Source organism: Idiotropiscis lumnitzeri, chromosome 16 (assembly GCF_059441095.1).
Source record: "Idiotropiscis lumnitzeri isolate Australia: NSW breed Sydney's pygmy pipehorse chromosome 16, RoL_Ilum_1.0, whole genome shotgun sequence".
NCBI lineage: Eukaryota > Metazoa > Chordata > Actinopteri > Syngnathiformes > Syngnathidae > Idiotropiscis > Idiotropiscis lumnitzeri.
This window is the reverse complement of record NC_142406.1, coordinates 4,689,497-4,716,798: the sequence shown is the minus strand read 5'-3', so window position 1 is coordinate 4,716,798 and position 27,302 is coordinate 4,689,497. Positions and strand designations below refer to the sequence as shown.

The window sequence follows — 27,302 nt, the reverse complement described above, 5'->3', positions numbered from 1 at the left end:
AACAATATACACACAGTACAAAGATACTATACAAAGAAACCTAAATAACAAACTGCTCAGAAAGAGAGAATGAATGTTTTTCCACAAATGTCTTTTGAAATTTCACTTTCCTGCTTGTGGCTTGTGGCTGGAGCTTGAACCATCCGTCTGCGAGACAACCGCCTCACCAGAATTTTGTGAATTTGATCGAGTTGCACTCAGACTCCAACGAGAAATACCAAAACTTAGTCTAACCCGTCCCTATGCAGTTTTAGAGCACGCCTGGTGCCAGACAAGAGTCCTAAGAGTGGTGGTGTCGAGTCGCAAATACAACCATTATTGCCTGAGATGGGCGCGCTTTCATTCAATTTCACCCCATTGCTGAAACACCATATCCATGAAAATCTCATTGTAAAGGCTAGCAAGAATGTCACATTGTGTTGTGAATGACACACACAGAGACCTCAGGGGAAATAGTGATCAATTTTCATCAGCAGGAGACAACAGGAAATCAATAAGGCGGCGGTGAAGGGAAACTCTGGGGGGGTGTTCTTGCTGATGACGCGTGACGATAGAGTAGCGCAAATCTGTAATTGAAGGTTTCCTTGTGATAGATAATATTTGTCATTCCACTAGCTGCATGACGTCTATGTAATTCAAGATGATTTTTCTATGTTGAGGAATCGCTCCAGTTGCCCAACAAATTATCTTAAGTCATTTTTTGTTCCATACAATATGCAAATACTTGAACTCATTCACTGCCATTAACGTGTATAGAAGTTAATGGAAATATTGTCGACAGATGTTTCCTTGCTGAATCTGTTTGTAAATTTGGATTTCGTGGATTTGCCATTCATTTATCCAAGATATTGCATGTGACTCGATTCATTCATTTCATTACATGATACGATGCACACAGTGGAGCTTGGACAAAATTTCTCCCCTCTTGCAATCTTCTTCGGATGTCCAGCAAAGATCAGATTATTTGGAGGTTTGAGTTATCAGATAGGTGTAATTGGTTCTTTTACTGCTCCCCGGTTTAAAGGCCATCTGGGATCGCTTATTAGATTTCAGATGACTTTCAACACTGCGTGAGTGGCTTCTTTTTCTCCCCTTATCTTTAAGTCTGTAATCTCTTGAAAGATAAATATTTGTGAAAAGAGAAAATATGACACAATCAGCTTTAACGACAACAGCTACCTTTTTAGCATTTTAAAGCCGCCGTGAGGCACTACGGGTTGCAAAATGAGCCAGGTAATTTATTTTATTTGATGTATATATGTCCACTCATACAGCAGGTGCAGCAAATCCAGCTGGTGAGTTTGAAGGGTCACCAGTATGGGCTGATATTTGTGCCACTAGAAACTGAATGTGAATATCATCGATTTGAATGTAAATTGCTTAACTTGAATATTTGAACTGAAAAATGAATATTTGAATTGAAAAATTAATTATTGAATTGAAAAATTAATTATTGAATTACGTAAATTGCATAATTGTTTAATTTGATTCAGAATTTTTCCGTCTACGATTTATGTAATTCAATAATTCAGTTTTCAATTCAAATATTCAAGTTAAGCAATTCACATTCAAATCAATATTCTGGTTCAGTTTCTAGTGGCACAAATATCAGGCCACAGGGGTGCCTCCAGGATGAGCAATGGATTCCAGATACATAGATCTCCTTGTCGGCCAATGTGGCACAAATATCAGCCCATAAGACACCACCTTCGTTTTTAAGGCCATCAAGTTTTTCATTCGTATTGCCAGCCGCCATTGCACGGGATATAACATATCAAATATATATCAAATATAAGCTACGCCAGAGAAATTTGGGGTGAACAAATCAGCAACCAGCCTTGCAAGTGTCCGACGCTTGGCAGTAACACATGGTTGTGGATTTTGTATTTTGTATTTATTTTATTTTTTGAAAGTATACAGGGACAGTGCATATTAATCAAACAGTTTCCCGTAAATATGCCAGATTATAGCCAATGGCTAATTTGCATCCGTTGTCCCTGTAGCAGGTTGATGTTAGACTATACAATAGAAAACATAACATAACTTTAAAATACAGTACAGTTTCAAGAAACACACTAATGGACATATAAATACATTGAATGCAACCAAGAATGAGTATGATTTGTAAAGTGCTGCAGTGCTAGCTTTCATGCTTGTTAAAGTGTTGTAGTGCAAAAGTGCTTGACTGTTAAAATGCTACAAGTCAGCTGATGTCTCAAGTAGTAAAAACCAAAAACTGATAACAGCGCGACAGACAATTCCAAAGACATATTCACAAACATAAATTACAAACAGAGGGTTTCCTACTCAATGGTAATCATATAAAGAAATGTGATTACAGACTTGATTCTCAAGAAGCCAGGTTTTTAGGGGTTTACCAAAGGAAGTGAGAGTGGGTATGTCTCGTATGGCATTTGGTATTGTGTTCCAGGTATGAGATGCTCTGTATGAGAACACTGACTGGCCAAAGGTACTTTTTTGAATGGAACTATACAGTCACCTCTCGACCCTGACCTGTTCATATTCTTCAGCACATATTTATTAGGTGGAGGTGGAGCCAAACCATGGAGAATTTTATACACAAGAATACAATCAGAATATTTTTGTATATTTTCCCAGCTTAGGAGTTCATATTTCTTCAGAATTTGACAGTGGTGGTATGTGTTCGGCTTTTTATCCAAGATTTTCAAGGACTGTTTGGATGCAATTTCAACAGGCTTTAGTGTGGATTTACATGCCATTGCCCAACTAGTTAAACAATAAGTGATATGTGACATTATCATGGCATTTAAAAATAGTTTTGATGAATCGAGAGTTAAATTATTCCTAATATATCTAAAGTTAGAGAGATTAAGTTTCATGTGATTCATTAATCTTTCTATTTGTTGCCTAAACTGTAACTGCGAGTCCAACATGATTCCTAGATATTTAAACTCTTGTACAACCTTCGTTCCTTGCACATATACGTTAGGATTTGTATCAGCACACCTCCTAATTGAAAAGAACATACAGACAGTCTTTGATACATTAAGATGTGAGAACGTTCTAGCCAATTTGACACATCAGACATGGCTGCTGATAGATATTGTGCAGCTTGATATTTTGTTTTTGCATGTACATAAATGACTGCATCGTCAGCGTGCATCTGACAAGTAACATAAGATGGACAATGTTGTGGAAGGTCGTTTATGAACAAGCTAAACAGCAGCGGTCCCAAAACCGACCCTTGCGGTACACCAGATGAATTCTCTATTGTTGCAGATGTAATATTGTGTATTTTAACACACTGTTTTCTGTTTTTAAGGTATGATTCAATCCATTTCATCAAGTCGAAGGATAAATTAAAGTATTGTGGCGGACATTAGGACCATGCCTCTCACCCAGCAGGCATCCCGTTTGGGGGCGTATTCATGTGAATGTTTGTTGGCGCGAATTTGTTATTGTGCGTTATTCTGTTGTTGGCAGTCTTGGAATAAAGACGTGTTCACAGTCAGTCGTGTGTGCTCATTTCAACTGCCACATTGGTGACCCCGACGCTGAGTATGTTTCAAGTCGTAGATGAAGAGGTGTCTTCCTCGGCCATGCCGCCCCAACTCCCTCATCTTGCAGCCGTCACCGCTACCGTGAGGCTACCGGAGTTCTGGCAGAGCGATCCGGCTTCGTGGTTCCAGCATGTGGAAGCGCTTTTCCACCTTCGTGGAATCACCTCCGATGACCCGAAGTACTACATGGTCGTGGCGTCCCTCGACCAACTGACTACACGTCGTGTTATGCAGCTATTGCGAGCACCTCCACATGGCGGGAAATATGACGCGCTCAAACAGCTTCTGCTGAGGAGGTTCTGTTTGTCGGACTCAGAGAGGGTAGATAGGCTCCTTTCCCTGCCCGGTTTGGGCGATGGCACGGCAGTGGATCTCATGGACAATATGCTGTCGCTCTTGGGTTCGGATGAGGGCGGTTTTATTTTCCCGCACATTTTCCTGCGACAGCTACCATCTCCGGTGCGCGCAGTGTTGGCTAACTCCGCTTGTCTGGCGACCGGCGATCATCGAGGTTTGGCTGAGGAAGCGGATCGAGTTCTGCTGGCTACGAGACGGTTCGCCGTGCAAAGTGTGGCGGCCGATTCCACCCTTGGGACGACACCAGACGTGGATCCGTCAACGGTGGCCGCGGTGGTCGTTCGAAAGCGTCGTGGGAAGGTTCTCTGCTTCTTCCATCAGCGGTTTGGCGCCAGGGCTCGGCGTTGTGTTCCCCCCTGCACCTACGAAGCTCCGGGAAACTCCAACGCCGGCGTTCAGTAGTGGCTGTGGGCGCCGGCAAAGAGAGCGAGCTGCTTTTCCTTACAGACTCGTCCTCTGGACGACGTTTCCTGGTGGACTGCGGGTCGCAAGTCAGCCTGCTTACACCCTCCGCCGTGGACAAGGCGGGCGGCGTTTGCGGACCACCCCTGTGTGCGGCTAACGGCTCGCCCATCATCAGCTTTGGTTCCAGGTCGGTGACTCTGTGCTTCCATGGACGTGATTTCCAGTGGAACTTTCTTGTTGCCGCAATCACGGTTCCCATTATCGGCGCGGATTTTCTGTGTGCACATGGACTGCTCGTTGATGTCGCAAACCGCCGTTTGATTGACGCTGTTTCTTTTGCTACTTTTCCGTGTGAGGCTGGGGGACTCGGGCCATTAACGCATGCGAATTATTTGGCATCGGGTGACATTTATCAGCGCCTGCTGACAGACTTTCCCTCCCTAACGACTCCAGCCTTTTCCACCGCATGCACTAAACACGGGGTGGAGCATTTCATACCCACGGTCGGCCCGCCTGTTTTTGCTCGCGCGCGTCGCCTTGACGCGGCCAAATTGGCGATAGCAAAAGGGGAGTTTGCTACAATGGAGCGTTTGGGGATTGTGAGGCGTTCTAACAGTCCGTGGGCCTCGCCTTTACACATGGTGCCTAAAAGGGATGGTTCCTGGCGGCCTTGTGGTGATTTTCGTCGCCTTAACAATGTGACTACGCATGACCGTTACCCCATTCCACACATTCAAGACTTTTCCACCCGTTTGGCGGGCACCACCATTTTTTCAAAAGTGGACTTGGTCCGTGGTTACCACCAGGTGCCTGTGCAGGCGGAAGATGTGCCCAAAACCGCGGTTATAACCCCGTTCGGTCTTTTTGAATTCTTGCGCATGCCTTTTGGACTGAAGGGGGCAGCACAGACTTTTCAAAGATTGATGGACTCTGTGTTGCGCAACCTCGACTTTGTGTTTGTTTATCTTGACGATATTCTGGTGGCCAGTCCTTCACCAGAGGAACATCTGTCGCACTTAACAGAGGTTTTCAAGCGTCTTGATTCGCATGGTCTGATCGTTAACCCAGCGAAATGTCAATTTGGTCTGGCTGAGATTGATTTCTTAGGCCACCGGATTTCAGCACAGGGCGCGGTCCCCTTGCCCGCCAAGGTGAAGGCAGTGGTGGATTTCCCCCGCCCGGCCTCAATTAAGGCGCTGCAGGAGTTTTTGGGCATGGTTAATTTTTATAACCGGTTTCTCCCGCGTGCGGCCCACCTCCTGCATCCTCTTTACAATGCCTTGAAAAATAAGAAAGCTAATGATACTGTCGAGTGGTCTGCACGGCGGGAACAGGCTTTTCAACAAACTAAGGACGCCCTGGCGAGTGCGACTCTCCTGGTCCACCCGATTGCGACTGCGCAAGTTGCCTTAACTACAGATGCTTCTGATATAGCTGTTGGGGCAGTGGTTGAGCAGCTCGTGGCAAATGTGTGGCAGCCTCTTGCGTTTTTCAGTCGTAAGCTGCGGGATAACGAACGCAAGTATAGTGTTTTCGACCGAGAGTTGTTGGCTTTGTACCTTGCGACGCGCCACTTTCGCTTCCTTCTTGAAGGACGCCGTTTCACGGCTTACGTGGATCATAAGCCACTTACGTTTGCGATGTCAAAGGTTACTGAACCATGGTCGGCCCGTCAGCAGCGGCACTTGGCGGCCGTTTCAGAGTTTACGACGGACGTTCGGCACGTGGCCGGTAAGTGTAACCCTGTGGCTGATTGTTTATCGCGCGCGATCGTGTGTCCAGTCCAGCTCGGGGTTGATTTTTCGGAAATGGCTGCCGACCAGTCCGTTGATCCTGACATCCGCAACCTCAAGGCGGTGAGTACAGCTCTTAAGCTTGAGGAGGTGGTGTTGCGGGGCGGTCGCACTGCTCTCCTCTGCGATGTGTCCACGGGCCGCCCTCGTCCTGTAGTTCCGTTGGAATGGCGTCGCCGGATTTTTGATTCGATCCACTCCCTGTCACACCCTGGCGTCCGTGCATCGGTCAAGCTGGTTGGGGCAAAGTTTGTCTGGCCCGGGCTTCGTAAGGACGTCAGGATGTGGGCAGCGGCCTGTGTAGCATGTCAGCGTGCCAAAGTCCACCGACACACCAGGTCGAGCCTTGAACCTTTTCCGATTCCGGCCAGGAGGTTCGACCATGTGCATGTGGACTTGGTAGGTCCCCTTCCCCCTTCGCAAGGTTTTACTCACCTACTCACTATGGTGGACCGGACGACTAGGTGGCCAGAGGCGGTTCCTCTGTCCTCCACGACCTCGGTGGATATAGCCCGTGCGTTTCTGTCGTCCTGGGTCGCGCGTTTCGGCACGCCGTCCGATATCACCTCGGACAAGGGCCCCCAGTTTGTATCTGAGCTCTGGTCAGCCTTGGCAGTATCGTTGGGTGTGCGCGTGCACCGCACTACTGCCTACCATCCGCAGGCTAACGGTTTGTGCGAACGTTTTCACCGGTCACTTAAAGCTGCGCTGCGAGCTGCGTTATCGGACGGTAACTGGGTCGACCGTCTACCATGGATTTTGCTCGGCTTACGTTCAGCGCCGAAGGAGGATCTTAACGCCGCTCCTGCTGAGTTGGTGCTCGGTCAGCCGCTTCGCGTACCTGGTGAATTTCTGCCAGACGGTTTGGACGCTCCGCCCTTTTCCTTTTTGTCGGGGGGGCCCCTGAGCCCTGCACCGGTTCACCACTGTGTTCCCAAGGTATTCGTGCCGTCCGCGCTTATGTCAGCCCGTTTTGTTTTTGTGCGCCACGATGCCCACCGCTCGCCCTTGCAGCCACCGTATGACGGCCCGTTTAGGGTGCTGGAGCGCGGCGATAAGAGTTTTGTGCTTGATATGGGTGGGCGAAGGGAGTGCGTCTCCGTAGATAGGCTAAAACCAGCTCATTTGGTTGCAGGCGATGTGCTGTTGCCGGCCCACGTCCCTCGCCGCGGTCGCCCTCCAAAGTCCGCGCCCTCACTTCCGCGCGACGACGTTGTGTGTCGTGCTCCCGCTCCTGTCTCGCCTGACCCCCCTGCCCACCGGGTTTCAACTGCACCACTAAAGGATGGCCTGCGTAGTCGTTGTGGCAGGCCGGTGAAGCCCCCTGTGAGGTTTTCATTCTGAGCGACCTTCTGGGTGTTCGGGGGGGGGCTGTGTGGCGGACATTAGGACCATGCCTCTCACCCAGCAGGCATCCCGTTTGGGGGCGTATTCATGTGAATGTTTGTTGGCGCGAATTTGTTATTGTGCGTTATTCTGTTGTTGGCAGTCTTGGAATAAAGACGTGTTCACAGTCAGTCGTGTGTGCTCATTTCAACTGCCACAGTATGACAGTTTAGTCATTCAAATGCTATGATTTACTGTGTCAAATGCTTTGCGCAAGTCAAGAAACACTGCTCCTATTACACCACCTGTATCTAATTTTGATTGAAAGTTTTCCAATAGATAGCAGATGGCCGTCTCCGTAGAGTGATTTTTTTCTGAAGCTAAACTGCATTTCATGTAGGGAATATGGACTGTTATTCAAATACCTAATGAGTTGTTCAGCCACTAATTTTTCAGCTATTTTGGAGACTACGGGGAGAATACTTATCGGCCTATAGTTACTTATCATTGTAGGGTCTCCAGATTTCAAAACAGGAGTAATGATTGCAGATTTCCAAGAAACAGGGAAGATACCTGTCTTTAGCGATTGATTAATGATACTAGCAATTGGGGCAATAAGAGGTTGTTTAAGACTTTTTAATGACACAGTATCCATATGAAAACTATCTTTGGCTCTGGAATTCTTTAGACCACATATGATTCCGTCAACTTCCAGATGCGTAACTTTGTTCAAATTAAAAGCTCCAACATGGGTGTTTACAGTCCTATTTTTTGTGTCAGGTGAGAATATTTTTGAGTCAGACTGTTTACAGAATCTATGAAGAATGTGTTAAGGGCTGTTGCAATCTCATTTGAATCTTGAGTCGTATTTCCATTGAGCTGGAGTTTCTTAATATGTCTATTTGCAGCATTCTGTCCTGTTAGTTTCTTTATGTTTGTCCATATTTCCTTGGCATTGCCTCTTGCATTTCTTATTGCGTCAATGAAGAACTTTGCCTTTGCATTCCTAAGAGCTTTAGTGACTTTATTTCTTAGGGAAGTGAATATTTGTCGATCATGTGTCGTTTTTGTCTTTTGGAATATTTTAAGTGCGTGATCCCGCTGTTTTATCAGAGACCAAATTCCACTGTTTAGCCAAGGAAGATTTCTTTTTCTTGGTTTCAATTTCACCTTTCTCAAGAAACTGTTCATAGTTTGCTGCACTACTGTCATGAATATATTACAGTTATTGGCAATGTGTTCATGATTTAGATCAGGGGTCCTCAATCCTGTTCCTCGAGGGCCGGTATCCTGCAGGTTTTCCAATTCTCCCAGCTGCAACACAGCTGATTCAAATGATCGATCGGACCAACTTATTTGATTCAAGGCATTTTCAAAATTGTTCATTTCATTCTTAGGTATCCTTAATTGTGCTGTATTTTGACAGTTGGAGTAATTAAACCTATTTTTGGACAGTTATCTTGAGAAGAGTATTATATTATGATCCGATAGACCTGTTATCATATTATATATTTTTTGTATTCTTTCACTTTTGTTACTAAAAACCAGACCTATGCATGTTTCTGTTGATGTACTTATTCTAGTAGGCTCTTTAACAACATGTAAGAGGTCGAGGCTGTCTGTCAATGACTTCAGTTGTTTTCGATTTACTCTATCATTCCAGTTTACATTAAAATCCCCAAGTAAAATGATTTCTTTTTGAAGATCGAGTTCTTTGCGGCTGGCAATACTCATGACGTAGTTTTGGAGCTTCAAAATGAAGGGGCTGATTGGCCGACGAGGAGATCTATGTATCTGGAATCCATTGCTCATCCTAGAGGCACCCCTGTGGCCTGATATTTGTGCCACTAGAAACTGAATCTGAATATCGATTTGAATGTCAATTGCTTGACTTGAATATTTGAATTGAAAACTGAATGATTGAATTACATAAATTGTAGATGGAAAAAAACAGATTCAAATTAAACAATTATGCAATTTATGTGATTCAATAATTTCTTTTTCAATTCAAACATCCAGTTTTCAATTCAAATATTCAAGTTCAGCAATTCACATTCAAATCGATGATATTCCGATTCAGTTTCTAGTGGCACAAATATCAGCCCATACACCAAGCTGCTGACTGTATGTTAAGAGCAACTGAAAAGCGCTGTTGCAAGCATTCCTGAGTACAGCATGTCGGTACTTACTTTGTGCCACTAAATTACAACTTGCAGTCCGATGCAATGTTTGCCATTGCCCACGTGGGTATACATGATGATATTCAATGCAGTATATTCACATAATGATCAAGGCAATAAAGAGCGCTGATAATTAATGGTGTAGAGAACAAGTCGATGTGGGATATAGAATATGGTAATCACACTAGTGCGTGTGAATGAGATCCTCTTTTTTTAAGCGTTCGCTCTCTCTCTTTCTCACTCTCTCTCTCCCAAGAGCCCTCAAAATAGCCTGTGGTGTTATGGCTCCGGAATCTATTCATAATTTTCGCATCATATGCTCGGTCCCTCTTGCCTCAATTATCTGTCCCTTTCTCACCATTTTAGTGCTTTTGAATATTTGTTGCAGACAACACATACTGTACAATAGGGTTGCACAATATATCGGAAAAATATCGACATTGCAATTTCTGTCCATGAATGAAGACATGAATTAAATCTCTTCTGGAATTTTATGATTTGATCTGAATTTGACCAGTCAGACAAAATAATCTTAAATGTGCATGGCCATCCAATAGTTGAACATTACCGAGGGTAATTACGATGAATGAGTTAAGACTACATTGAGCTTGCTTATTTTGCCGCGTGAAAAATATGTACTTCTGTCATTAGATAATAAATGTTATTTACTTCGGTACTTGTTAAATTTTGCAATAATGTCACTGTTTTCAACACCCATAACATAACTATGATTTATATTTTCTGTTAGGATTAAGGATAAGTTTTTTGAGTTGCCAATCACTAACACTTAAAGGAGTCAACGGAGAGAGAAATTTTAAGTTATTTGTGAGAGTTACCAAATCTTTTAATGTGTGTTACTTTGAATGAGATAAATTCATTTAAATGATATGAGTGTTTGGAATGATGTCAATTTGTACGACTTGAGTGCCAAAACATCCCAAATCAACCGTCAGGTTCTTTGCGGATTTACAAGTGATCAATGATGGTAAAACAATCATATGTGAGAATTTTGATCAATTTCAACAAACCATCACTGTTGACACACTGAACTTGAGGATTTCGTGTTCCTGGTCCACATTCCCTCTCATTATCAGGGATGCACTCTTCCAGCTTCACCACAAGCCAGTCGTAACATTTTGGGTCTTCGCATGGTATTGCTTCCACCAAGTGTGGGCAATTTCCTGTCCCACCTGTCGGATCATTGATGATCTTCCGCTTCCTCATTTTGAACCCTGTTTAAAAAAACAACAGAAACGTGAATGAAATAAATGCAAACACTGATAGTTGATGAGTTTTCACTATCCATGCATTCGTCATTTCCCGTGTTCAAGGGCATGAGATTCCGTGATCCAGGTCCTGGGAAGAGTGAGGTGTTAACTCCATCCTTGCCAAGGTCACTCACCCCCTAATCCACACTTCTGCTCAGACCCGATAACACAGCGGCGCTCGGGACTGCCTGCAGGGCTCAGGAAGAGGTGCCAGAATCTCCCTTTTGATATATATTTTATTGTCTTTGGGCTCTCCTTAAAAACCTTTATTTAACCAGACACTTTAGCTTTACTGTCATGCGTCTCGACCCACTGATGGAGGATTTATCTCAAAAGTGGAGAGATGAGAGCATGCATCATAAAATATGAGGCTTCACTCCCGTATGATCTGATGGGTGTATTATGAGTTGGCTGCTGTCAGAGCAGAAGGCTTCATTTTGATGGAAGACACATGAAGCATCATTGAAAGAATCTTGTGTTGGGAAGTGGTGACTCATTTTCCGTCTCAAATATCCATGCTGTGTTATTGTCACCATGTGGTTAATCCATTTTAAATTGTTGTGGATAAAGATGAGCGACTCCATCAGAGCTCCAAGGTGACCACCAAGGAGTAAAAGCATAATGGGGATTTGAAGCTACAATGCCGCTTATAAGAGTTAAAAACTAGTTTTACAGAAATGTATGTGTAAGAGCCATTTTTTATGTTAACGTATGTTTGCTTTAAACCGCCCACCACTTGGGGGCAGTGTGGTGTCCATTGGCCACAGGGCTATTTAATAAATGGGCTAACAAGACCCAGGGGGTTACTATTGGGGAGGCAAAAAATTTTAGATCGTGACCGTGACAAGGTGGGAAGAATGGTGTGAGCTGACTTGACGGACAATTGGACGACTTTACTTTGGAAAAAGCGGAACGGACACGCGTCGAAACAACCCAGGCCAGTAGCAACCATAGTGACCCGTTTGATAGGCAAAGGGGTCACTACAGTATGAATTGACCTTTTAAGCAGATCTTTATATTGTTGCGTGGAATTTCTGATGTCCAGTTCTTTTACATTTATATTTAAGAAATTTCAAGATATTTCAATCTGAAGTGAATTGACTCAAGCATCTTGATCATTATAATCTACCACAGATGCAATAAACTACCCGGACCTTTCTTTGCCGTTTGATCCTGGCAATTTTCGTAGGTGCAGGGTCCCCAGGCACTCCAGGATGACACCTCACACTCAACCGGACAGTTTATGTGGCAGAGCTGGGTGGTGTTGGGGGGAATCCCGACACACAGATCACTGCTCACTGGCCGGAGTGCTAGATGGAACACACACAAAAATATGCCAACACGTCAAATCAGGGAAAATACAAAACTGATATTTTTATTTTAATTTCCAGTGATTTAAAATACATATCATTCAACGAGACAAACCACACGCCCCATAATCTTTAGAAGCAACATTACACCTCCACTTCCCAAATGCACAAAAGCCTGTATTCCAATGGTGATTCAATGAAGATTCATTATTTTCTTTAATTATCATCAATTTAATGTTGATGGGTTTCTCAGGGGTTCAGAACAACGGTAGGTGACTCTCTGCAAGGTCATCAGGCTGATGAATCATTCTCGCTGTGTCACAACAGGACTTGGACTCATTCAGATGCAAATGGAATCTTCTTGGCTCGAAAAGCATCTTTTCATGGTGTCACTTAAAAGTGTGCACACCTGACATTGCCCTTCATTATCCATGTAACAAGAACAAGTATTAGGTCAGTGTGACATATTGATACATTCTGGAGCGTCTAGAACAGACATGTGCAAACTACGGCTTGGGGGCCGCATGTGGCCCGTTAAATGTTTTAATCAGGCCCGCCGAACTTGAAAACATTTATGAAATGAACCTTGTTCATGTTTTATTTTCCCTGTAATTCTGATGTGTGGCCACTAGGAGGCGCACTCTAAGACAGATATTTTGTCGTAATGCGTTTGTTCATTTTCATTTCGGATCAAAGATTATATTTTCTCTATATACAATACGTATTTCTTTTCTCCGATGAAGTGAGGTTAACAAAACACTCCATGCATGTGCTGCTGGTCCGGCCCCTCTGTTACATTTTAGAAACCATTGTGGCCCACGAATCAAAAAGTTTGCCCACCCCTCTAGAAGATGAAAAAGTAAAAACAGAATAGGATGATGAGTCAATGTGCCTGTATATTTGTATAAAATGTCATGATCTCTTTTTTTGTATTATATTTATTTATTTATGTGTATAAATGCTTTATTTATAGTTTGTTTTAGTTTTGATTCAAACACATTCAGGTATTTCAGGTTTGAATTAACTGCATTTTTTTTTTTAAATGAGGCTTTTTTTGTACAGATGCTTGGTGTGCGGGAGGCATACATATTCGCATTTCCACGAGTTGGTAGACTAAAAATTGATGGACAATAGTAGATTCCATTAGCGTTTCCTTGCATTTTTGTTCCAATTAGCTTTTTGATGCTTTTGGAGGCAGATTTTCTTTCCCCAATTGCTTCCTTATGATCACTCTTTCTTTTTTCTTTTCCAACACAATTACACTAGGTCAGTTTGTAGCACTATAAGAATAGCAAAATATATTTATTTAAATATTTGTATAATTGCAAACGTGCACATTTTCCTATTGCTATACTCGTCGTACTCTTTAAGGAGCTGCCATCAGCTCCAAACCCACAGTGAGAATGTTAACCAAATCTCGGTGAGGTGTAGTGCGCCACACTGATATGAACCCAACTGCTTCATTTGGTGAAAATGTGGCTTTCCGCAAATATATTTACAGCTACCATAGTGGCAACACATTTTTTTCCTGAGGGTAAAGAAGACAGCTATTTTCGGAAAGCGCTGGTAAAAGGACAACATGTTTACACTGGATGACACAGTTTATATGGTAACCAATGCCCTCTGAGTAATTAGTAACATAGGTGGAAGGCTTACAAAGATTTCTGTGTAGATCCATATCAAGGAAAATGCCAGTGGGTCCCTGACTAATGGATCCATGCTTAACTCATTCACTACCAGCCAAGTAAAAAAAATGTATCTTTTACGTATTTATCCGTCAATGGTAGTCAATGAGTTAACAATATCCATTTTACTGAATTTCACTGACACAATTAAGGTGCAAGTAAAACAAAACGATCCACTCTATCATGTGTAATTTAATGCAGAGGAAAATCTGCATATAATCGACACCCATTGAAATGCATTGGATGAAAGTAACTAACAAGTAAAAAGAAATTCAGACCAGGAAATTCTTAAAAAAAAACAGCGTGCATGTTTCTCTCGCGTTTGGAGGACAACAGTTCTTTTTGTTCTCCTCCTCCTCGTTCTGTCAAACAGCTCCACACAACAACAAAGGTTGATGAATGGAAACATGTTAACCTTGACCAGGTAACACTTTGCTAGTCTACCAGATGGTCTTGGTGTCATTGTGTTCTACTTCCAGATGCCAGATTAGAATCCTCAGAGATTGGTGACCGAAAGAGACATCAACTTCCGTTCTATGTTAGGCTTCATGGCATCACAGCGGTACAACCTCCCACAGTGGCAATGTTGTTTCTTTGAAAAGGAGGTGTGTTGAACTGTTGAAATAACACCTACATTCACCCTTGAGTGTTATGGTTTATTAATTATTAAAAGAGACACGGAATGACATAAAACATTGAAAGGTACATCTAGTATGATGATTATTAATTTGTGACATTTACAAAGATCTTGCACTGATGGGTGATTCTCAACAAGCACAGGGTGACCTTTAACCTCTAAATCCTGGATTTATTTTTCAACACTTAAGTAAGAATTTGGAAACTGAAGATACTAGTTGAAATTTTGAAGGTAAAATTTGTTTCTATTCTTGTTTGATATACACCTTGAGTTGCTCAATAATATGGGATCTCCGTTGTCAAATTTTGACAGCGGGTCTGGACAGCTGGCAGGTACTCACACTCTTTTCCTACAAAGCCAAACTGTTGTAACAAATGCAGAATGTGGTTTAGCAATGTCTTCATGAAATCACTAATCCCTGAAAAAGACATGGCTTGGATGGCAGAATATGTTGCTGCAAAGCCTGTGTGTACCTTTCAGCAGTAATAGTTGCGTCACAGATGTGCAAGGTAACCATGTCATGGGCACTGACACACCTTCACACCATCACAGATGGTACTAATAACAATCTGGATTGTCCTTTTTTTCTTTGGCCCGGCAGCCCCAAGATTTCTCCAAAGTATTTGAAATATGGACTCGTCAGACAATAGGAAAATTTGCGTCAATCCATTCCAGGGAAGCATTTATGGATGTTGTAGATCTATGACTATAATTTTCACTTGTAGATTTATGGATTAAGTGTCTCAGAATCTTTTGATGATTTTATGAACTGGAGATGATTAAATCCCTGAATTCATGGTAATTGTACGGTTGATATGTATGGTTGTAATCTAGTAAACTGGATCCAATCACATAAAAAATACTAAATCACTCAACAATGTCAAATGGTCATCAGACTCACAGAATCCATTTATCCAGCAAATTTGACATTTTCTAGATTTTGTGCTTTTTTTTTCTCTCAACTTTTGCACATTGATAATATTTCAAGTGACATTTTACAATACTACACACGGAAAGACATTCCATACCATTTATTATGTACACACTTGAGCAGGTTGGCTTTGCAGGCGGAGCTGACGGAACATTCCATTTCATCCTGGCAGTATTTATAGCGGCAGACGATAGAAAGTGTGAAACTCAATGCTGTCAACTGAACTGTCAATGTGAAATGTGACACTGAAGGATAGAAGTGGGTGGCTGGTAGGAAGCAGATGATCTGAATAATTTTCAGTCTTAGACGCCAGTTCAGCTTCCCTGGCCAGATGGACTGAGACTTATTGTGTCAATGGATAAGCAAAGGAATTCTACCAAGCCACATCCAGCCTCCGTACAAGCAGCCATGCCACATATTTAGGTGAAAGCTCATTTTTCAGCCGCCGTCGACTCTGCATGTTTTTTTTTTGCATGCATATTTGCATATATTAAAATGACAAAGTCTCAGATTTAATATGAGGGGAAAGCCACTTTAATTCTCATCTCTGGGGCCACACATGGATGGGAAAGCAGGGGGAGGCGACTTAACAGATGTTATGGCTCAGATATGCATGCGTGTGTGCGTCTGTGTGTAACCCGCAGCAGTGAACAGATGATGTAAAAGCTCATGAACAACTATTTTGACCAGCAGACAGCATTCACAGATGTTAGTGCATCATCTTGTTTGAAAACATGTGCTGATGAAAGCGCTTTTAACTCCTACCGCTTGCATCCTGTCGCCAAACAAATGCTCAGCTTCCCTCATGTTTATTTATGCTACCATTGGCCACGACAGAAGTAAAGTTTAGATTTCTAGGCAATATTTTGGTAAAAATATTATCATTTTATGCATGTGGCAAAATTAACTTTAAGTTATTTATGTTAGTATTTCCGATACTGTTCTCGTAATGCATGACGATGCGCATATAAGGTTGCATCTGATTGTTCAAAGTCAGGTAAAGGCATACAATTCCATAAGTACAGAATGAAGCAATTATTTATTATTATAGCAATTATATATTTTCAATGTACTGTGCAGCAGCCCATATATATATATATATATAAACCCATATTAATACATTCATATTCACAATTATTTATTACTTGTAAATTTTTCTTTGACTTTTATTTGGCTGTGAACTTAATGTGTTCTTTGTGATGCCACCAGAGAAGGGTACAGGTGGTAACAAAGAGGAAAAGATAATGACAACCATATAACTGAAAATGGAAGACAACCCAGAATGTTTCTCTTTCCCTAACTCATTTTTCTAATATGGCTAGTGACAAAAAAAAACTCAACAGGATTAGTAAAAGAACAATGGAATATAAATGAGAACGTGAGCTGTGTTTAGGCTATGGAAAGTGATGACATTACAAAGCACATGCAGTAATCTCCTTCTGCATGTTCTTGACCTTTTATAGCTCTGCTGGATACAATTCCATGAACACGTTCCCAAATATTATACAAATGCTTCTATGAACGGAGTAAAGCAAGTACAGTTGCAAAGGAGTGATATTTTTTTCAGTTTCTCTTGTTATAAGGGGAAGTTATACTTTTGGTGATGCAGAGTATTAGCAGAATTTGTATATTGTACCCCAATACGATGACTGGTTGACTGAAAAGAACCACATTAATACCTATACTGTGAAATGAACTCCCCACTCTATATGACAGTCTCAATAAAAACAGAAAATTATCATTTTTTTTTCAACACAAATTATTAGTTAAAGCCCCTTGGTGGAACAAGCCAGCATATGATTTGAAGTAGTGCGAACTCAAGGAAAAATGTATGCGCAATGCACCTGTCCAAGCAGTTCAGGAAACACACCGGTCAAGTGCCATTGATCGTATATGTTGCCAGTAGATTACCTTCTTTGCTCTTGAGAGAACCGAGATTGGATGGCGTATCTTCACCGGCCAGGACACAGTAAGCCTCCCGAGACTGAATCCCCCCACCACACAAGCCAGTCTGGTTTCCTCTTCGACGGTCCTGTTGGCTCAGCAACATGTCCACCCTGCATTCCGTCCACTCAGTGGTCTTCCAGTTGTAACTGTGGAAAGACGAGACGAGTAAACTCGGATGGCTCTAAGCTATTGAGGCTTCTTTGCTATTGAACGTGATTTATGTTTACATAAAGTCTTAGGAGTTTAATTCAGTGTCTTGATGTCAACAAAGATAAAAGACTTCATTTTGTTAAACTGAAACGAGGTTGTTGCTGTGGCTATTCATTGAAGCAGTTGTGTCTGTTTAATCGATTGATAGAAGTTTGAAGCAACAGAAATGCATGGCTAGTCCAAGCCTCAGGTCAGAAATTGTTAAACCCTGCTCCCATTTCGGCTGATAATGGAATTCATTTGAGCTCGCCAATAAAAGGGTCCATATTTATGAATGGGCCCCCCCCCCCACCCTCCCTTTCACAAATGCTGTCTTACAAAAGCCCTCGGGGAAAGCATTGTGCTTTGGAGCTTTTAAATTGCATAGATGGGGGGAAAAAAAACACACACCATAGAGGTCAGAGCACATACCTCCCTACTTCCTTGTCTGTCAAAAATGCAATTCTGTGAGAATTATCCATTTTTGTTAAGACAAACACTGTCATGTCATTCTTTTCCGAACCACAAATTTAACTGCTTCAGTGTGTTCAGTGATAAGATTATTAGCGATATACAGTAATGCTTCATCTTCAAATATATATTTAAGCCAAATAGTATTCATACCTCAAGTATTTTTTGAATAAGTACATGGATGGAGATATGAAGATATTTTATCCATTCTGTGAAATGAATTACACTTTGGATTTTATAATTGTATTTTCTTTTTAAACGATTTATGTGCATGACAGAAAAAAAAGTACTTGTCGAAAAAGATCTGTTAGAGATTGTTTTGTTTTTTTTCATTTGATAAATTCTTACTGGACCACTTTGAGTGTGGTTTGCCATTGAAATGTCTTTGGAATTCCAATATGGCTTTTTGTGAGAATAGTAATAAACAAGGCAAAAAAAAAAATCTAAATAAATAAATTAAAAAATAACTAATGCTGGAAAAGAAATTGACTAGAGTAGCACTCAATAAAACAAAGGCTTTGGGCAAAGGCTGAATGAATGAAATGACACATGACAGTAAAAGTAACAGCAGAGGTAGAAAAAAAAGCCACCATTTGATTTACGTTTTGTTTTAACCACATTTAACTCATTCACTGCCAATGACGGCGAAAGACGTCAAAGATACTTTTTTTTTTTTTTTTTTTACTCGACTGGTACTGAATGAGTTAACCAGAATATCCAAGTGTCCAAGACAGAACCATCAACAGAAGTGGGACAAAAAGAGTGAAGTGCTGTTTTTGTTTATTTTTCCGTCCTCCTCCTTGCAATGTGTTCAAATCTGGCAACTTACACGATACAGGGTGGCACAGTCTCTCCCTGAGGACTGCATGGTTGGTTCTCCTCCAGTTCAGGACACTCAGCCCCTCCTCCGATTGGGAACTGACTCACTTTTCGTGTGCGGCTCTGCTCACCCTTGGGCCCATTGGGGTCATAGCACTCCTTGGAGCAAGACGACCATTCAGACCAGTCGGTCACATCGCAGTCTTTAGTTATGACACAAGCTTGGTAGGTCACTGGTAGCGACTCATGAGAGCACAGGCTGCAAATGACACAAGCAAAGCAGTATCATAAGTCTTAGGTTCTTTGGAACGTTCACAGAAACCTGAATGTTGCAAAATAGGTGCTCAATCGAATCTCACTCGACAAATCCAATTTAGTGAGGAAGGGCAAAAATGCTGATGAAACATGAGGCGTCCTCGGTTAATAGTAGAAATCGATTCTATTTTAAAATGTCAAAATTATTCAGAACATCCTAATGGTGTTTTCTCCATTAAGATGTTTCTCCATTCCCCTTTCTCATTCGCTTCCTGGTAAATTGTCTCATCATATGCGTAAACAGAGCTGGAGTTTACTCATCTGTCACTTTCAGAGAGAAGACACCGAAGCGGGACAAATCCCAATGATGCGTTCACACAGCAATGGCGGATTTCCCAATTAAAAAAATTTTGCATAGCGCCGTCAATATAACAGTCATTGATTCTTGAGATTCAAGATGGCAAATTCCTGAGTCAACTGATGGTGGATGTTTCCAGACACTGCAACTTTTGTTTTGTATCAGGCTTCTGCAAACAGAACCACCACCACGGTATTTTCTACTGCACATAATACCTATTTAATCGAATAAATACACTATCCTCCAATCACAGCTTCCTGGATTTGTTTTTGCCCCGACAGGCCTCTGAATATTTCTGTAGCTGTTTATGCAAATCATGTGCTCTTTTAGGTGGTTTATTTCATTTTATAATTATCCTGCATGGGTTCATTCTCTTAACTCTGTAACTGTGTTGTATTAGCCCGAAGAGATTACTCCACTAGTGAAAGAAATGACTAACACAGAGTATTAGCAAGAACTACAATAGTAATGAAATAAAAAGGTCAAATTACAATTGTCATGATTACAATTATCACACTTATTGGTATTATTGCAAACGTTTTATAATATGTAATATAAACATAAACTCTACAAAACACATTTTGATATTGTTTTCCATAAATGAGAAGCGAAACGATTCAGGGACGGGACGGTTCAATTTGAAAGTGAACTGATTAAATTCGTTCAGCTCAGTGTCATCATGATTCGATTCCGTACGGTGTGGCTCAGTTCGAGAGGGTGACGATTTTGTTGACATTTCACATACATTAGAATGAACTTGTCAGTGCTTCGAATGGGCAATTTTGTTCTAAGATATAGCTCTCCAATAAAAGACGAGTCGATACGCATTGTGATAAATTTTCAAGTAGAATGATTGAGTTCAGTTCAATTTGATGTACTCACATCTTTAAAATATATAAATATATATATATTTTTAAAAACACTTTGAGGTTCAAACAGTGTTTTGTTCCACACCTTACAAACTCACATTCATTGGATTTAATAGTGCTTTATTTCACAATGATCGAAAGAAGCACCTTTTCATCTCTCCTTGACCCGACATTTTCCACAATGTTTAAAGTTTACCTCTGAAGGTTAGGATGAAAGATATACAGTAATCCCTCGTTTTTTTTTTTTTTTTATGGGGACTGGAATCCCGCAAAGTCGAGGTTTTGTCATGGTCCGTTTCCGTCATGTCTTGTTTTTGTTTGCGTTAGCTCAGCTGGCGTGGGGGCGTTTCCTTCCGGCGCTTGTCCTGTCGTGTCGTGTCGTTTTGGCTGGAGAGACGCGCCCACCAGCCACGTACCTGTTACTTGTTGACCCCTTGACTACGTTGCTACTTAAACACCCCGCGCTGACTGCTCGGCATCGGTGCATTGCCCTTTGTTGGTTGTCACTGTTACTCTTTGTTCCTCGTTCACGCTCATTGCTCATTGTTCCTTGTCACTATCTCTTAGTGATGGGTAGATGAGGCATCCTGTATCGTTTCGACACAGTGACACAATGTATTGACACTGTATTGACACTGTGTTGCTGAATACTGACACCTGGTGGACTTGCAGGAAACATTTGACAGGGTCATCTGACACTGATCTGTCAAACTAATTTTATCCAATTCCATTGATTAGCGACGTGATGTGTTTTTATATATCCTATTTCGTATTACTTTCCATCGCACTAATTATTCTCTTATTTATCTAATTTATATATTTAACTGAATTATTGTTGTATTGCACTGGAGAGGGGAGCTCTCTAATCTCGTTGCACACTTGAGTACAATGACAAAGGGATTTCTGATTCTGATTAGGCATTTGCTTTCACATGATTTTTACATACACGCAATTTCATAAAAAAAATCTTTGATATTCGAGACGCAGTTGATAAATTAAGAGAACATCTGTCTGAATGCCCAAGTAAAAGTGTTGTGAATGACAATGGACTCATTATAATTAAAGATTTTTATTAAAAAAAAATTGTTTCTACAGCGTTTTGTGATTCAGTCTATTTCTTTTTTTGAGGCAATTTCCCCCGCTTTTGAGAAGATCCTCTCACAAGGCACTGAAGAGGCCGGTGTGCACAACGCCTGTGTGGCTAATATAAATAGGTGAGGGAACGTCGCCTCCATGGACTTCCAGTATAAGAGCGGGTCTTCCGTACGTGCAACGTGTCCTGCTGACATATAGCGCTGCACCTCTGAGTGCGCATCAACAGTGACGTCTTCCATCTTGCGGATATTTAACGCAATGTAACGCGCCAATAACTCGATGCTTGTTTTGAGCGTCCATCTTGTTGACAGATGCGCTTCCTTATGAACACAGTTTGGCGCGCGACCGCTGTGTCGACACGATTCTGGGAGTGGTCACGTGACATTCTTAAAGCGGTACGCGCACCGACACGGGGTTTGCCCTGGAAGCTCGGCGCGCGCATCGACGCCTCAGTGTCGCTGGACCCATCACTACTGTCTCTTATCCCTGGTTCCTGTCCCTGTTTCCTAGTCAAGTTTAGTTAATAATAATAATAATAATAATAATAATATTCCCTTTATTAGTCCCACAATGGGGAAATTCGAGATTCAAACCCAGGTCTCCTGGGGAGACTGGGTCCTGAACGCGGCGCCTTAGACCACTCGGCCATCCTGGCAGCCAAGTTCTGTCCAGTCGCGTTTTGTTCGTCTTCGTTGTTTTGCACTTTGATACGTTTGTTTTTCCTAGTACAGTGGAACCTCGGTTCTCGACCATAATCCGTTCCAGAACCCTGTTCGAAAAGCAATTTGTTCGAACACCGAAATCATTCCTTTGCTGCTTGCACTGACTTTCTTTGGAGGCATGATTACGTCAGGGGGCACTCGTAGCGAGGTGAAGGAGGAGGACCCAAAATGCAGGGAAGCCAGGCAAGGGTAATTTAAGAGGAATTTAATGAGTGAACTTAAGAGGGCAAACCAGGTGCTGGGGAAAACAAACAAACGTGACAAAGTGCAAAATAACGAAAGAGGAACTAAACGCGACTAGGCTGAACAAAACTGACGAGGAAACAGGGACAGTGATAAATCTCTATGAGTGTGAACGAGAACGAGAACGAGATCAGGGAGCGACCGTGACATTCAAGCTAAAGAAGCAATGTTCCGACAACAAGTCGTCGGTCCTGAGCGCTTAAGTAGTCCGGGTAATTAACAGTCAATGTGACACAGCTGCGTGACTGATGAGGAACCGGTGTGTGGCTGGTGGGCGCGTCTCTCCAGCCATGATGACACGGGAAGGGAACGAGCGCTGGAGGAAACGCCCCCACTCAGCTGGGACAACAAAACAAAGACATGGCATGACTGAAACGGGACGTGACAAAAACAAACAAAAGACCTGACATGACCGACACGGGTCATGACAGATAAGGGGCTAAAACACTTCGTACACCTAAATAAAACGCGAGAGCAAAACGCAGCACATCCGCACGCGACAACAGTTGGTCACGAAGAGAGTGATCTACACCCGTACGCCGCTCAGCATCCCACCCTCGCGTACGCACTCACGCGTCGTACCGGCGTTCGAACTCCGATTTTTGTTCGAACTACGAAGCAAGAATTTCTCGAATTTTTTGCTCGGACTCCGATTTGTTCGAACTGTGAGTCATTCGAAAACCGAGGTTCCACTGTACCTTGTTTGCCCTATTATTTCGTTAATTAAATTCCCTTTAAGTTACCCTTGCCTGGCTATTATTATTATTTTAAATTTTGATTTTGGGATGTGTAAATGTAAATAAATATTTGTTAAATAAATGTAAGTAAATATTTTCTGATTTTCTTTTCAATAAATCAGACAATTGTGATACAAGTCCGTTTTTTGGGATGAATATAACACGATGTATAATTATCTGAGTCTGTAACCTGATCATTACAACATTTTGACACTGGACTACGACAAGCGTTTTAATTTGACGATGAATGTTGTCTTCTGACCTTGTCTTTTTTGTTAATAAGGAAAATGCATTGTATGTCTTGATTTTCAAAGGGAGCAATTTTTATTGCTCAGTGGCCTCTATTAAAGCAGAACAAGTCCTGACAGACAGAACGAGGCCATTTCACCTCCTAACAAAGACTGTGTGGATATTCAACTCACTGGAGATAGAAAGAAAAAAAAAATACTACTGTAAGTTTATCTTTGGATGGACATTAAAGGATGTCTAGTGTATGCAGAAGTAAAATCAGATTCAAAGCTAGTCCAGGTAAAATAAATATACTTTTGGGCGTCTATATCCGTCAATGGGAGTGAATGAGATAATCTGAAGAAAAATTATTTTAAACAAGAATTAAAATACAATACATGGCATGTCTTTAATATGTAGTACAATAAACTTAATAAATACTTGATACAGGCTCCTTGTCACTGACTGCCGATTTTGTAAAATGTTTAGAAAAAGCTAGACGGTGAGTGAGAAAAAAGGGAAAACCATTGTTCTTTTGGTTCGATTACTAATTACATTACGTAGCCAACCAAAAAATCCTGATTAATCATGACGAGCACACACACTTTTGTTTGCTTGATCCACTGCTGTCCTTCCTCTGGTTCCAACCCACGCAATCAAGTGATGCGTTCAAGAACACAGAAATAGAAACATTTAAGGTAGGTACCATAACATGAATTCTCATTAAAGTACCTCAATAGCAACCGACAACAATAAAACACAACGCAGTTTATTACACTATTATATCACATCTGTTTCTACAGTGTGTTCGACGTAACATGGCACCGGATTTAGCATTTTAGATTACGAGACAACAGAAACGCGTCAATTTGTAATGTGAGATACCTCATTACGAAAGGCAGCTAAAGTAGGCTCAACGGTTAAGCCTCAACCTACACAACTGCTTTTCTAGGCGGAAGTATCGGCTGGCTATTAGACAAAGCCTATTTGAGAGTTTGACACTTGAGTAAATACAACCATATGATTATAATGAGTTACAGAGTATTTATTTTTTTTTTTTTTTGTGATTTAGTTTTCTTTATTTTTTTTAAGTCTGTACGGGCTAATTATGCCCAGGTAGGTGGGAGTCTCAGAAAATTACGATAATGAAATAAAACAGGAATTTATTTTTTTTTACAAAAATATGACCCCTGCTTGCAATTGGCCTAGATGTGACTGTGAATGGTTGTTAAAGCGTACCCTGTGATTGGCTAGTGACCCGTCCAAGATTCACCTCGCCTTTAGCCTAAAGCCATCTATGGTCAAGCACAATCCAATTAACAAGATGGATGCCTGTTTGGATCTTGAAGCTTGCACAATGGCTAATGTCTCAAACTACATTAACACATCATTAATAGATGGATTACATCCGTGGTAATTACAATCCTTATGTAATTTGATTTGATCCAATTTAGATGTATTTCGCCAATTCACAACACATTTTCTCGAAAGCTACGTTACATATAGCCCAGAGGACTCACACATTTAACCAAACCAAAGAACTTTGGCCCAAATATGAATAAATTCCCTCTAGCTAGAAGGTCAAAGAGAACCCGCAGTCAATTGCCTGTATGGATTAGGTTGAGACAGCAGAGAAAGCGAGGCAAAGGATAATAAATGAGGAAAGGGATGATGAAACAATACACAGTACAATATCCCACGTTCTAAAAAGAATCAGCATTAAATTTTGTCATTATAGAATAAATTATATAATATACTGTAGGATAAAACTCTTACCTGAGACCTTCAACACTCCCGCTCTTGTGCACACAGGTGACTTCTCTTGTCTGGGAGCCAATTTGCAAATCCCAGAACTTTCCTCCAGGGCGGTTCTGACGATTCCTGTTACGTTTCTTTTTGATGAGTTCTTGGGTCTCGGGATCCTTTAACTTTTTTCTTTCCCTCAGCCTTTCTCTGACTTTCTCTCTGATTTTCTCTCGTTTTTCTTTGTTTTTAGCCTTTCTCTGTCGTTTGGGCCGGTCTGCCTGATGGGATGATCTGTCAGGTTTTCTGTTCACCTTGCCTAATTTCCTGTTGGATTTTTGTGGTTTGTCACCGTCTCTGGGAAGTTCATCACCCTGGATGGACCTCGTGTCCTCCTCTTTGGACTGTTTGTCACCCTCTCGGCTCTGTTTGTTCACTCTTCTGGATTGTTTTTTTCCCTCATTTTTGGGCGGTTTACCACTTTCTTTTGAAGGTGTTTCTGTCTCACCAGTTGGTTTGGTAGCTTGTCTGGCCTGTCTTGAGATTGGCACAGAGCAGGCACCCCATGATCCAACCCGCACACTGTATAGGCTCTCCTCGCCCTCGCACGGTCCCGGTTGGCATGTTTGAAACTCTGTCAGGTTTAAACAGGCTGCCCCGTCAAATAATGGCGGCGCAAGAACGATGCGAATTCTGTTCTGCAAGCCCATCCCACAAGTCTTAGAACAGGGTGTCCACGGACTGAACTCCGACAACACACAATCTTGAGGACAAGGGATGAGACAGGCCTGCTCGAGACGGGGCTTGGGTTCAAAGTATTCACAGATTGCATCTTCTGCTGGCTCTCCATTCACTTTCTGGACACAACCCACCTCACGGGTTTGTATCCCCTCCTCTCCCCGAGTGCACACAGTGGGCCGTTGCACCCCTGCGCTGCGCATTGACACAGGAACGCATTGGTTCCACGCACCCAGTTGCCAGTCATATTGGTCTTTGTGCCAGTCACAGACACGAAAGCAGCTTTGTTGGTTGTTCGGCCGTTCTGCCTGGTCACAGTTTGTTTGTAGAGTGGTCCAACCTTCGGAGTGAGCGCACCATACCGCTCTGCTTTGGCTACCTCCTGGGCCACACTCACTGCCCATGCATCGACCCCATGAACCTGAAGGAGGACAGAAAATGTCAGAAATATCACGGTTGGCTTTCATGGGAGAATAGTCTGGAAAATCAACATTTTAATTGCTATAAAATAATTAGCTATTGTGTTAAAAGAGAACAGGTAGGTTTGTCTCAGTCAACTATCATTGATGTCTTTTTTTTTTTTATAATGTTCCTTCAAACGATTGGATGATGGCAGCATTTTTTAGCTTCCGAGTATATGAATGTTGCTCTTGCGCCATTACGACCAAATCAGTCCCTTTCAATATTTTAATGCCTTTTTTCACGGTTTTATGAGAATACTATTAATGGTAATGTATCAGCACAACATTTCAGCACAAAGCCTTTGTTAGGAAGAGTAGCATATGCACAAAGATGAATAAATTAATCAGTGCAAAAGCAGCAAGGAATCTAATGATGTGAGGAATTGCTTACATAGAGAATAATTACGCCGGGTCCTTTTGTTGCAACGCACACTGATAAAATGTTCATATTTTTTTTGTGTTGGATTGAGTGGATAGAATACAATCCATATTGTCATTCCATTTATATAATAACATAAAATGTGTCTATGACTTTGCATTGTGTTCTATTTATCACTTAATTTGATGCTTTCTTCTTTGCTGAGGAAACAAGCCAAATATTTTTTATTCAAGCATTCCCTCAGCCATCTAGACATAGATTCGTGACCTGAATACAATAGATGAATTGCCAGGCAACCATCTTGACAGTTCTGTTGTGTTAATGACATTTAAAGCAATAGTCATGGACCTGCAACCAGATGAGCAATTCATTGTATTCACGGTAAGAAGTCAGCAGCTATATTGGAGTTCTATGGCTTCACTCAATAAAACTGAGTTATAGTGAAAATGTCAAGAGAACCAGTAGGCTGAATCAGCCTGTGGCTTCAAGCAGAAGGTCAAAATGAATGCAGATCAATAGAAGGAGCCACAAACTGCAATGGACATGAGACACAGCTGCCATCTCAAATGGAGCATTTTCCAGAGGCTGTCACTATCACGGTTAAACTAAAAATA

At 41.8% G+C, this 27,302-nt stretch overlaps 1 protein-coding gene across 1 annotated transcript in view; it reads right to left on the bottom strand.

Annotated features, from left to right (window-relative positions):
* LOC148321036 (thrombospondin type-1 domain-containing protein 7A-like) overlaps positions 1–27,302 on the bottom strand; it is a 71,985-nt gene that overhangs the window by 25,665 nt on the left and 19,018 nt on the right. Inside the window, exons 2-6 of the mRNA XM_088319044.1 lie at positions 25,144–26,269; positions 18,871–19,119; positions 17,346–17,527; positions 12,026–12,181; positions 10,632–10,835 (exon numbers count right to left, since the gene is read on the bottom strand). Of these exons, the coding sequence (XP_088175170.1) occupies positions 10,632–10,835; positions 12,026–12,181; positions 17,346–17,527; positions 18,871–19,119; positions 25,144–26,269 (1,917 nt within the window). The remainder of the gene's footprint in view (positions 1–10,631; positions 10,836–12,025; positions 12,182–17,345; positions 17,528–18,870; positions 19,120–25,143; positions 26,270–27,302) is intronic.